This window comes from Rhineura floridana, chromosome 5 (assembly GCF_030035675.1).
Source record: "Rhineura floridana isolate rRhiFlo1 chromosome 5, rRhiFlo1.hap2, whole genome shotgun sequence".
Taxonomy (NCBI): Eukaryota; Metazoa; Chordata; class Lepidosauria; order Squamata; family Rhineuridae; genus Rhineura; species Rhineura floridana.
The window spans coordinates 142,501,344-142,513,442 of NC_084484.1; the positions used below are offsets into that span (position 1 = coordinate 142,501,344).

Below are 12,099 nucleotides of genomic sequence, written 5' to 3' on the forward strand. Positions count from 1 at the left end.
TACGACTTATGGCAACCCTATGAGCAATCTGCAATAACATTTGTTATAAACCACACTGTCCAGTTCTTGTAAGTTCAGGTTTGTGCCTTCCTTCATGGAATCAATCCATCTCTTGTTTGGTCTTCCTCTTTTTCTACTCCCTGCTGTTTTCCCCAGCATTGTTGTCTTTTCTAGTGAATCAGGTCTTCTCATGATGTGTCCAAAGTATGATAACCTCAGTTTCATCATTTTAGTTTCTAGTGATAGTTCTGGTTTAATTAGTTCTAACACCCAATTATTTGTCTTTTTTGCGGCCCATGGTATCTGCAAAGCTCTTCTCCAACATCACATTGCAAATGAGTTGATTTTTCTCTTATCCACTTTTTTCACTGTCCAACTTTCACATCCATACATAGAGTTGGGAATGATCCTGACTTTGGTATTCAGTGATACATCTTTGCATTTAAGGATCTTTTCTAGTTCTCTCATAGCAACCCTCCCCAGTCCTAGCCTTCTTCTGATTTCTTGACTATTGTCTCCATTTTGGTCAATGATCCTTGACAAGTTCAATGTCCTCATTGTCGACTTTAAAGTTACATAAATCTTCTGTTGTCGTTACTTTAGTCTTTGTGACATTCAGGTGTAGTCCTGCTTTTGTGCTTTCCTCTTTCACTTTCATCAGCATTCATTTAAAATCATTACTAGTTTCTGTGAGTAGTATGGTATCATCTGCATATCTTAAATTATTGATATTTCTCCCTCCACACCTCCTTCATCTTGGTCCAATCCCGCTTTCTGTATGATATGTTCTGCATATGGATTAAACAAATACAGTGATAAAATATATCCCTGTCTCACACTCTTTCCAATGGGGAACCAATTGGTTTCTTCATATTCTCTCCTTACAGTAGCCTCTTGTCCAGAGTATAGGTTGAGCAACAGCAATCAGATGCTGTAGCACCCCCATTTCTTTTACAGCATTCCACAGTTTTTCGTGATCTACACAGTCAAAGGCTTTGATGGAATCTATAAAGCACAGGGTGATTTTCTTCTGAAATTCCTTGGTCCGTTCCATTATCAAAGGTATGTTTGCAATATGATCTCTGGTACCTCTTCCCTTTCTAAATCCAGCTTGGACATCTGGCATTTCTCTCTCCATATATGGTAAGAGCTTTTGTTGTAGAATCTTGAGCATTATTTTACTTGCATGGGATCGTAAGGCAATAGTTTGATAATTACTGCATTCCCTGGGATCCCCTTTCTTTGGAATTGGGATGTATATGGAATGCTTCCAGTCTGTGGGCCACTGTTTTATTTTTCATATTTGTTGACAAATTTTTGTCAAAATTGGACAGATTCAGTCTCAGTAACTTGTAGCAACTCTGTCGGTATGCCATCTATTCCTGGTGATTTGTTTCTTCCAAGTATATTAAGAGCAGCTTCCACCTAACATTCTAAAATTTCTGGTTCTTCATCATATGGTTCCTCTGTGAATGAATCTGTCATCCTTGCATCTCTTTTATATAGTTCTTCGGTGTATTGATTCCATCTTCCTTTTATTTTTTCTTGGTCAGTCAGTGTGTTCCTGTTGATTATTCAACATCCCTACTCTTGGTATAAATTTCCCTTTAATTTATCTAATCTTTTGGAATAAGACTCTTGTTCTATCTTTTTATCCTCTTCTATGTCAATACAATAACCAGGGCCGGCTCTAAAGGTGGGGGAGTAGCGCTCCCCTTCTGCAATCTGCGGCAGACTTGCTGCTGCAAATAGCACTGCCCTCCGTTCCCTCGCTCCGCCTACCTTTTCTGTGTTTTGTGGCTGTGCGTGCAGCACTGCCCTTAACCAAGATGGTGGTCAAGGTTTCCCTAAGAGGCTGAAGCATCTGCCGCCATCTTGGTTGATGGCAGCCCTGGATGTGCGTAGCACGCATGCATGCCATCAACCAAAATGGCAGTGGAGGCTTCAGCCCCTTAGGGAAACCTCAGCTGCCATCTTAGTTAAGGGGAGGGCTATGTGCGCAGCCGCAAAACACAGGACAGAAAGCTTGGCGGAGGGAATGGGTGGGCGGTGCAATCTGCAGTAGTGTGTGCCGGGGCCCGGGGCAGGCTGGAGCCCAAGACATGCCTGGAGCCAGCCCTGACAATAACTATTGTAATAGTTCTCTTTGTCCTTATGTACTAGTTGATGTATTATTGCATTTATGGTTCTAACTGCGTTTCTATCTCCTTTCACTTTCCTTCTCTCTTTAACCATTTAAAGAATTTAATCAGTCATGCATTGAGGTTTTTCTTTCTTTTTAACTAGAGGTATCTCTTTGCATTCTTCCCTGATAATGTCTCTGACTTCAGTCCATAGTTCTTCTGGTTCTCTATCAACTAAGTTTAAAGCCTCAAATCTGTTCCTTAGCGATTTGAGATTTCCAGAGACTATACACAGGAACAGAAATGCAAACAACGAGAAAAACAAGAAAATGTCTGAAAGTTGATTTTTCTTTAAAGGCTAGAGTTTGGCTAGACAGTTTCATGAAAAACATAATAGAGAAAAAAATGAAATTGAAGTATTTGTATAAAACACAGATTCTCACCATAAAATGTCTGACATCCACTAGATTTCCCATTAGCCACTAGACAGGAAAATTTTCCACCAGATGCGTGCCTAAAAATAATAATAATAATAAAATTTTATTTGTGAGTCGCCTATCTGGCCGACTGAACGGCCACTCTAGGCGACGTACATTGCCAGAATAAAATACAATATAAAACCCCAAATACAATAAATTAAAATTAAACAACATTAAACTAAACAACATTAAAAACTGACCCACCCCCGAAGACCCCATAGGCCTGCCTGTCGGGTCCAGGACTGGACTCAGGAACCAGACCAGTTGGTGCAAGCAATTCAGTGTTTATTAAAGTAATATCCAGACAAAAACTGCGCCTTCTCATGAAGCAACACTGTAACACATATCCTGCGACATAGGAGAGAGTTGACAGAACAAGGAATCCCTTCTCCCCCCCTCTCTTAAGAAGGGGCCTTTCTGGCGTGAATTCTCTCACTCCGCCTCAATGCACTCTCATCCACACCCCTTCGCTGTCTTCCCTTTGCTCTCTTTTGCTGTCTTCGGGTGCGTGGTGAGGGGGGAAGTACGGCCCCCTCCCCTTCTGAGGATTCTGCCTCTGGTATGGGCGAAAGCGGGGGGGGGGTGATGTGCTTAAACTGTCAGACTGACTTTTCCCTGGATCAGGAGGGAGTTGAATTCCCCCTTCACCTCCCTCCCTTTCCAGCTGCTCTAGTAGAGGAAGGGGGAGAGGCGTGGGAAGCCCAGCTTCTGTGTCTGCGAAAGCTTCAAGGTTTTCACTGTGAGACGGCTCTATCTCTGAGATTCCCCCCCCCTTCCTCAGACTCTTCTTCCCACAGCTTGGGCCAACTGATCTCATCCTCCTCCTCTGAAACAACAGGGCCCCAATCCTGTATCCCGACACTGCCTGAATAGCCAGGTCTTCAAGGCCCGGCAGAAACCTGTCAGGGAGGGGGTATGGCGAAGGTCGAAAGGAAGGGAATTCCAGAGGGTGGGGGCCACAATAGAAAATGCCCTCTCTCTGGTCCGCACCAGCCTAGCTGTTTTAGCTGATGGGACCGAGAGAAGGTCTTGTGTGGCTGATCTTGTCAGGCGGCATAATTGGTGGGCCGGAACCGTATAAAATCACTAAGGCTTCAATCCAATACACACTTACATGGCAGTAAGTCCCAAATGAATCCAATGGAGCTGTTCTGAGTATATACTTGAATTGGACTGCAGCTTAATTTAGCAACAGTGCTCCCAGGGCTGATCTTCTCCAGTCCCCCAGTGCTGCAGCTGTTCCAAAGGACCCAAAGGACTGTTGCGGCTTGTTGTGGGGGAGCAAGGGGAAGGGAGCGAGACAGCAAAAAGCAAAACAGGGTGGGAGAAGAAATAGAACAGTTTCTTGAATAGAAGCACTCCATATTACAACATTTTGTTGCAGGTCCTACTTTAAAGAAATAAACGTGAAGTTCTAAATAACCATACACACACACCACCAAATCATTTTCAATACAATGTTCTCTTGTCTTGGATCTATGGTCAATTGTATTAGCAAATATGTGTTTGTCCGATATAGCACAGTGGGAAGGAGAGCCTGGCTGGGAGTCCAGAGTCTGTGAGTTCAAATCCCCGCTCGTGTCTCCTGGGTGTCAAGGGCCAGCTAAAGATCACCCCCACAGTGAGTAGTTCAGGGATTACGTGCCCTGCCACCTGTGCAGCTGTGGGCAAGCTGCATAGTCCCAAGGAGCCAGTTGCCCCCCAGCTGGCAGTTGCAGACAAGGAAGGGGCTGGCTTGTGCAGCTGTGGCAAGCTGTGGAGGACTAGGAGGGAGGCAATGGTAAACCCCCTCTGAATACTGCTTACCATGAAATCCCTATTCATAGGATTGCCATAAGTCAGGATCGACTTGAAGGTAGTCCATTTCCATTTCCTGTCATGCGCGCATACAGAATGAATTTTTATCTGTGGACATAAAGCATTTTGTGTAGATACATTAAAAAAACCCCACAATTTGCCTAAAACAGGGGTTCCCAAACTGTGGTCCATTGAGCTTCATTCAAATTGTCTACATTAAATATTCATACTGATTTTAATTGTATTTTTATTTCTCCTTTTATTTCTTATATTGTATGTTACTGTACTGTATTACAATTTGAATTCTATGGAATAACTGGCACTGTTACAGGTGGCACATAATATCTATTCCGCACTTGGAAGAAATTTTTTATTTTACTGTATCCTTTGGAACTTCCTGCCTATTCACATAAGGCAGGTGCCTTCACATATTCTTTTTGGCGCTTGCTTAAAACTTTTTTGTTTAGGCAAGCCTAGTCCAGAGTCTGTGAGTTCAAATCCCCGCTCGTGTCTCCTGGGTGTAAAGGGGCAGCTAAAGATCACCCTCACACGGAGTGGCTCAGGGGTTATGTGCCCTGCCACCTGTGCAGCAGTGGGCAAGCTGCATAGTCCCAAGGAGCCCAGCTGCCCCCCAGCTGGCAGTTGCGGACAAGGCAGGGGTGGGCTTCTGCAGCTGTGGCAAGCTGAGCAGGCCCTAGCCGGCTGGGGAGGTCTAGCCTCAGAGGGAGGCAATGGTAAACCCCCTCTGAATACCGCTTATCATGAAATCCCTGTTCATAGGGTCGCCATAAGTCGGGATCGACTTGAAGGCAGTCCATTTCCATTTTCCATCCAGACACATAGATGTTGATGTGTTTTAATATTTTTAGTCTATTGCTGTTTTAATTGTTTTAAAATATTTCAAATTACTTGTGTTGAATTGTTTTGTTGATAATTTTAATGATTTTTGTAAACCACTTAGGTTTTCTACAATCAAGCAGTATATAAATTCATAATAAATGTATTATTGTTGTTTTTAATAATAATAACAATAAATTATGTTAAATAAAATAAATAGTACTATAAAATATAACAATATAAAATATAAAAGAAGCAATAAAAATACAATTAAAGATCATACAGCATCTAGCACAGCGCATTATATTTGCTCCAACAGGCAGAAAAGTGATTAAGCGGTCCGCCAAGATCATCAGCAATTTTCAAGGAGTCTGTGAGGGGAAAAAGTTTGGGAATCACTCGTCTAGAAAGCTTAATTTACCATATATCTCAATAAAATGTAGAAGTATTTTTTTTTCTTCCAGAAGAAGAAAGCTTGGATTAAGGCTGCAATCCTATTTACTCTTACCGTTATTGAGCTCTAGTTAAACAAGTTTAGGAGACAGAGCTGCGCGGGTGCTTGTTGTGAAGCAGCGTGACTAGCTTAGCGTCCAGTAGAGGTTGTCCGCGTTTCTTCCCAAGAAGCGCTAGGGATGAGTGTGGGGATAGGAGACTGGTGTCGTAAATGGGTCCAACATTACCTTTTAATATGACCATTAAAAAAGGGGAAATATGACGTTCTTTTACACACATGGATGCCCCATTTTTCTCCTTTTTTAAAAATTAGATCCCAATTAGATGAGATCCCAAACACCGTGGATCTTAGTTTTGTCTTAAATAATAAAAAAAGAGTCTTCAAGAGTCAAGTTTTAAAAAAACTTTTAAATTTTTCGAGGGGAAAAAGCTTGCCATTTCCATCTCCACACCCCGAGGCAGTTCACGCGCCGCTTACAGAAGAGTAGCCTCACCGAAGCGTAAAAGGCTGGACAATCTCGAATCGCCCCCGTTCCGAAGGAGCCGCCACTTCTGGTCGACGAGAAAAACCCATGTTCCGTTCTCTCTCAGCGTGTATTTTTCTTAATGCAGCTGGCCCTTTAAATTGCCGCGAATAGAGGCGTTGCCAGCCTTATGGTGCTAATTTTTGAGCCAACTCATTTGGAGAGGTTGCATCTTCTTTCTCCTCTTCATGGTAAGCGTCGCGATCTTTTCCCTTTGACTTTGCAGTTATGTATGTGTGTGTTTACTCTGTCTCTGGGTCTTTTTAGTTGCGACTGGTTTAAGCCTTTAAAAGCAAAATTTGACGGACTCCTCAACTTTCGCCGATATGGACTGCAGGTTTCAAATAGCGTGCCTGCATCTTCTGCCAGCTGCTACGTTTTTGTTTTCCTGCAAAGTATCGGTAGCTGCTGCTGACAAAACCGGTAGACGTTTGAGAAAATTTCCCCTTTGGGAGGCGGGGGAGTTGCTGCTTGCTGTTCCTCATTATCACCTGGCTATGGATCACTGGGATTTTCTTTCCTGCCTTATCTATTGTTGTTACCTTTTTTTTCCTTGGCAAAGATTCTGTATCTTTTAACATAACTGACCAGAACGACAGGCAGAAACTCTATAGATTTAGGTTTGCTGCCATGCAGATTCAGTGATAGGAAGAGCTCCACCTGTTGAACTTCTGCTTGTCATGCAGCTGTTGAATAGTTGAATTGGTAGGTGAGCAGTAGTAGCAATCCTAATTTCTATATGCTGCTCATTTTAAAATATTAGTTCTTAGAACATTTTAATGCTATAGGTTCTGTGTGCTATTCTAGTGAACACAATGTCTGGTATTTCTATAATTTGTCCTTTGTTTTGTGACACACACACACACCAGCTCTGTAGTGTTCCTAGCAGGATGTAGCCTTCAGTAGGAAAGGTCTACACAGAAACTCAAAACTGAAATGCTTCACTGTCATTAATATTTACAAGAGTAGTTAAAATACAGAATTTGTGGGCACCACCATGTTGCTATCATTTTGCAAATAGTGTAGAAATTGTATGGTGCTATAATGCTGGTGTATTAGAATAAATATCTATATATAAAGAATCTTACTTTAAATAGGGTGAAAGTTGATGTCTAAAGAGCCGTGTTTCTCTTGTCCACTCATACTTTTTTCCTCAAATATAGAAGATAATATTTCTGTTCCTACCAATTCCAGTGTTTGGTCAAGAGTCTTCTTGCATGATCTGGCATAGCACACTTTACCTACATTTTGACTTTGTTCTGATAGTCCTGTATGCCCCTTTTCGGTTGTAAATTTATTCTATGCTATTTACATATATTGGTTATTGTGCTGCAGTTTTCCCTTTTAAAGAAACGCTGAATTGTGACTCAGTACTTCATATCTTTTTTTCTCTAGCATAAGGAACAACCCCACCTAATAGGCCTAGGTGACAGATGTGGCCTTCTGGCAGAGCTTGGAAAAGTTACTTTTTTGAACTACATCAGCCCAATCCAGTGGCCGTGCTGGCTGGGGCTGATGGGAGTTGTAGTTTAAAAAACTAACTTTGCCAAGCTCTGCCTTCTGGGCCTCTCTACCTGGCCTTTGGGACTCCCCCCCCTAGGCCACACCCACAGCCCAAGCCTCACCAGCGATGCTTTGTTTCCTCTTTAAGGGTTTTTGCCTGGCTAGAATGTGTCCTTGAACTCTGATAATGTTTTTTGTTTGCCAGGATAAAGGATAGAGATTGTGTAAAATAGTGTGTGTAGAAACAAGTTTATTGAGCAAAAGTCACATTTACATTTGTTGCTCTGCCATTTTTGTTTCTGGCCCTGCCCACCACTGGCATGTGGGCCATGGAGAGCATTGCCCTAAGACAGGGGTTCCCACACTGTAGTCTGTGGACCACTCGTGGTCCACTGGCTTCATTAAGGTGGCCTGTGGCATGTCCACATTTTAAATATTCATACTGATTTCTAACTGCATTTTTATTCCTTCTTTTATTCCTTATGTTGCATTTCATTATACAGTAGGGCCCCGCTTTATGGCATTCTGCTTTACGGCGCTTCTTTCATGCAGCAGTTTTCAGTTAGGGAAAGGCCCCGCTCTTACAGCGCTTGTTCCGCTAATACAGCGGGTTTTTTTCCATTGCGCGCCATTTTTGCGCGATGCGGCCCATTATAGTCTATGGGGCCCTGGTTTACGGCGTTTTCCGCTTTATGGGGGGGGCCTGGTCACTAACCCGCCGTATTAGCGGGGCCCTACTGTATTACAATTTGAATTCTAAGGAATACAAATGGTAATACAATAAAATACAATATTAGAAATAAAAACAATAAAAATACAGTTAAAAAACATACAGCACCTAGCACAGCCCATTACAATTGCTACAATAGGCAGAAGAATGATTAAGTGGTCCACCAAGACCCCCAGCAATTTTCAAGTGGTCTGTGGGGGGAAAAAAAGTTTGAGAACCACTGGCCTAGAAGGTATGCAGCCTTTGGGCTAAAAATGGTTACTATTGATGGAGGGTCTGATGGTTAGCTTTGCTGGTTTTTTATTTAAAACCTTAAATATTCCCAGTTGAGTAATCCTGCTCTGTGATTGCATAGAGAGAGAACATCTATCTTCTAAGGGAATGAGGGAGGGGAACACCTGTCCCGAAATGAAAAGTTAACACATTAAAGGTAGTATCTCTCAGGACAGATCTACGCATCTGCTGTAGGATGGGCTATAGCTTGTACCACTTCAGACTATAGGTTGGGAATCTTTTTTTAATAATTCCTCCCATGAGCAAGTCTCTGCTAGCAGGAAGGAAATTATTGACCCATCTCTCTCCTTCATGCGCATGGTTTTGTTTTTACTTCTAAGTAGTTAAAGCACACTCACAGAGCATTTGACCATGGCACCCCCACTTGCAGTCTGAAGTGGTACAGTTGACTCAACCACCTTTGGGATTGTGCCTCCTGTGTGGTCCAAGGCAAAAGGTAGTAGATGCCCAGGATACTTGTGCAGCAACATTTTGCATAGCATTCACAGTAACAAGGAACAGGCTGTCTGGGATGGAAAGAGAGGTTGGGAAAAATAAATCCCCCACCCCGGATGCATAACACTATAGCTTGGCTGAATTAGTGGGAATTTAACAGAAGATGTAAAGACTGTGCTCAACAAATGAAAGCAGAATGTGCATGTATTATGCACTGAACTGATCATGGGGAAAAGACTCTTAAATGCTATAACCTAATTAGAACAAAGTAGATTGGAAATGTTCCTTCCTTGTTCCTCATGGCTTATCCAGGGTCTTAAAGGTTTACTTAGAAATGCTGCAATGCATATCAGTTTTACTCCAGCAATACTTGGTTGCATGTTAAATTACACACTTTATTTCTTGTTCACAGGCACTTCATGAAGTGGATCATGGCCTTATCAGTCAGCTGCTGGTGGACTCGGAGGAGAATCTTAGTGTATGCACGGAGAAAATACAACCCTCCTTTCCTTATAACTGGAGTACTGATTGGAGCTTTTGGGTAATTTCGTGGATTCTTTATGTTATATGAGTAGTCTGTATTCCAATAATACCTGCATTAGACAACAGTTTAATTAAGCCCACCCCCTCTTATAGCTTGGGAAATTTGCAATTATCACTGTGTGTGTTGAGATACAAAAACGTGACCTCAGTGATGTATTTCATACTGAGTGATTGGCAGGACTGAATATTCTGGAGAGATGCAAGGTTTCAGGGCTTGTTTTCCTATCCAGATATTCCGTTTTGATATAGCACCTTAACTTGACTTTTACTCACTTGTTCAGGCAGCATTCCTAAGCACATTTACTAGAGACTAAGTCCCTTGAAACGCAATTGTGTTGAAAATGAATGGTTTAAATAAAACTAAGATCAAAGATTTTCTTCAAATCTTAGCAGCGATTAAGGCTGCACATCTATGCAGTTTACTTGGGAGCAATCCCATTGAACACAGTGGTGATTACTTATGAGTAAACATGCCTATTATTGGGCTTAAGCAGCGTGTATCTTTATTTTAGAGCTGAAACAAATTTGGACTCCAAAATTTATTTTCTAAGCTTTTTCTCTGCAAATGGACTGCCTTCAAGTCGATTCTGACTTATGGCGACCCTATGAACAGGGTTTTCATGGTAAGCGGTATTCAGAGGGGGTTTACCATTGCCTTCCTCTGAGGCTGAGAGGCAGTGACTGGCCCAAGGTCACCCAGTGAGCTTCATGGCTGTGTGAGGATTCAAACCCTGATCTCCCAGGTCATAGTCCAGCACCTTAACTACTACACCAGACTGGCTCTCTCCCTCTGCAAATGTTACCATTATTTGTTGTTCAGCATCAGCATTTGACATCTGGTGAAACTTGACTGCTATTTGACAGTTGATACTAACAATATATTACAGGTAGAAAGCAATTTTTTAAAATTTGTATCTTACATCCAGAGAACTCAGGTTGGCACATAAGAGACTATTTTTCAGGGCAGCTACACATACAACAAACCTAAAAACGTGTAGTTTGAGCCCCGGCAGCTCCTGGCCCTATTTAATTTTATTTTCAGAATCACTGATAGGGTTGCCAGGTTCAATCCCTGAGACTGATCCTGTATCTTTAGGAGAAGAGAAAGTCAGCCAAGTGCAGGTGTTCTTGCAACCCTGTAATGGGAAAAACCACAAGGTGGAATCCTCCCTTCCCCCTGCACAACTGGGCCTGGCAACCAAGAGGTCTTCTGTATCTTTAAAAGTTGTGCAGGGGGAAGGGAGAATCCTACCTTGTGGTTTTTACCATTACAGGGTTGCAAGACCACCTGCACTTGGCTGACTTTCTCTTCTCCTAAAGATACAGGATCAGTCTCAGGGATTGAACCTGGCAACCCTACTGTCTGAAGTTAATTTAAAGATGAGCAGTAAAGATTGAGATTTGAACTGGGGTTTCCCACATTAAAACCCAACACTCTAGTATTCTACCATACTGGATCTTTACATATTTGATGGCTGACAGTTAAGGCAGTTGATACTTGGTATCTAACAAACCCATAATAGTTAAAAAGTACCCACCAATTCTAAGTTTACAATCTTAAATGTAATGAAACTTCCAACTGAACTCAGGGGTATTATTTTTTCTGAGTAAACATGATTAGGAGGATCACATTATAAGCACTCATGTATTAATTTGAGGCCGAAGGTATCTGAAATATTGAAGGTTGGCGATGTAGTTTTATTTCCAACCTAACTTATTTGCATCTATAGCAAAAACCTTCATATCAATTATGGCAGTCAGAATACCCATTTACTGCAAAGACTCCAAGATAAAATATCCCTTGTCTTGAATACAAGTCCACACTACCAAACAGCTCAGTTCCAAATATGGCATTGAAAAAAAGAATCAAGAAATTGTTTAGAGGTTATTTAAAACCATAATAGTAGAACTTCAGCTAGAATGCATGCCTCACATTAGGGAAGGTATCAACAAAGATTCTGGAATGTGGCCAACAAGCAGTGTCAAAGAAACAATAAAGGGTTAAAAGTCTTCCTTACTCAAGTGGAAGCCTTGCCCAAATGTGGAGAACAAAAAAGGAACACAAATTCTGCTGAAAGAAATGTGAGTTGACTAAGGCAAAAAGAATTTGAAGAGCATGTTGTTAAAAATATTTAGATAAACAATAATTTTTTTATTTAAATACACCAGAAGCAATAAACTAGCCAGAGAAATGGTTGGACCACAGATGACAAAGGAATGAAAGGGTTGGTAAAGCAGGATGGTGTCCTGGCTCCCAACTGAGAAGCAGACTTAATCAGGAAACTGAATTTTCTGAACAGGAACACACTGGTCTTATCTCAAGATACAAACTAGCCTGCTTGCAGCAGAGAACCATAAGCATTGCTCAGCTTTATATATCC

At 41.8% G+C, this 12,099-nt stretch overlaps 2 protein-coding genes across 10 annotated transcripts in view; one reads left to right on the forward strand and one right to left on the reverse strand.

The window, feature by feature from the left end:
- Positions 1–6,578, reverse strand: part of LOC133385405 (uncharacterized) — a 40,870-nt gene extending 34,292 nt beyond the window's left edge. For 3 of the 5 annotated variants that reach the window (XR_009762873.1, XM_061628343.1, XM_061628338.1), the window contains exons 1-4: positions 5,745–6,578; positions 4,409–4,507; positions 3,717–3,869; positions 2,567–2,637 (exon numbers count right to left, since the gene is read on the reverse strand). Coding sequence is in view for 4 of the 5 variants with exons in the window: in XM_061628343.1 (XP_061484327.1) it covers positions 2,567–2,637; positions 3,717–3,718 (73 nt within the window). In the remaining variant the exon portion in view is untranslated. The remainder of the gene's footprint in view (positions 1–2,566; positions 2,638–3,716; positions 3,870–4,408; positions 4,508–5,744) is intronic. The other 2 variants (XM_061628339.1, XM_061628340.1) reach the window with 2 other exon arrangements.
- GRAMD1C (GRAM domain containing 1C) overlaps positions 6,301–12,099 on the forward strand; it is an 85,621-nt gene continuing 79,822 nt past the window's right edge. For 3 of the 5 annotated variants that reach the window (XM_061628329.1, XM_061628331.1, XM_061628332.1), the window contains exons 1-2: positions 6,302–6,404; positions 9,588–9,716. In XM_061628329.1, coding sequence (XP_061484313.1) covers positions 6,402–6,404; positions 9,588–9,716 — 132 coding nt within the window. In that variant the 5' untranslated portion in view covers positions 6,302–6,401. Of the gene's footprint in view, positions 6,405–9,587; positions 9,717–12,099 lie in introns of all 5 variants that reach the window. The other 2 variants (XM_061628333.1, XM_061628334.1) reach the window with 1 other exon arrangement.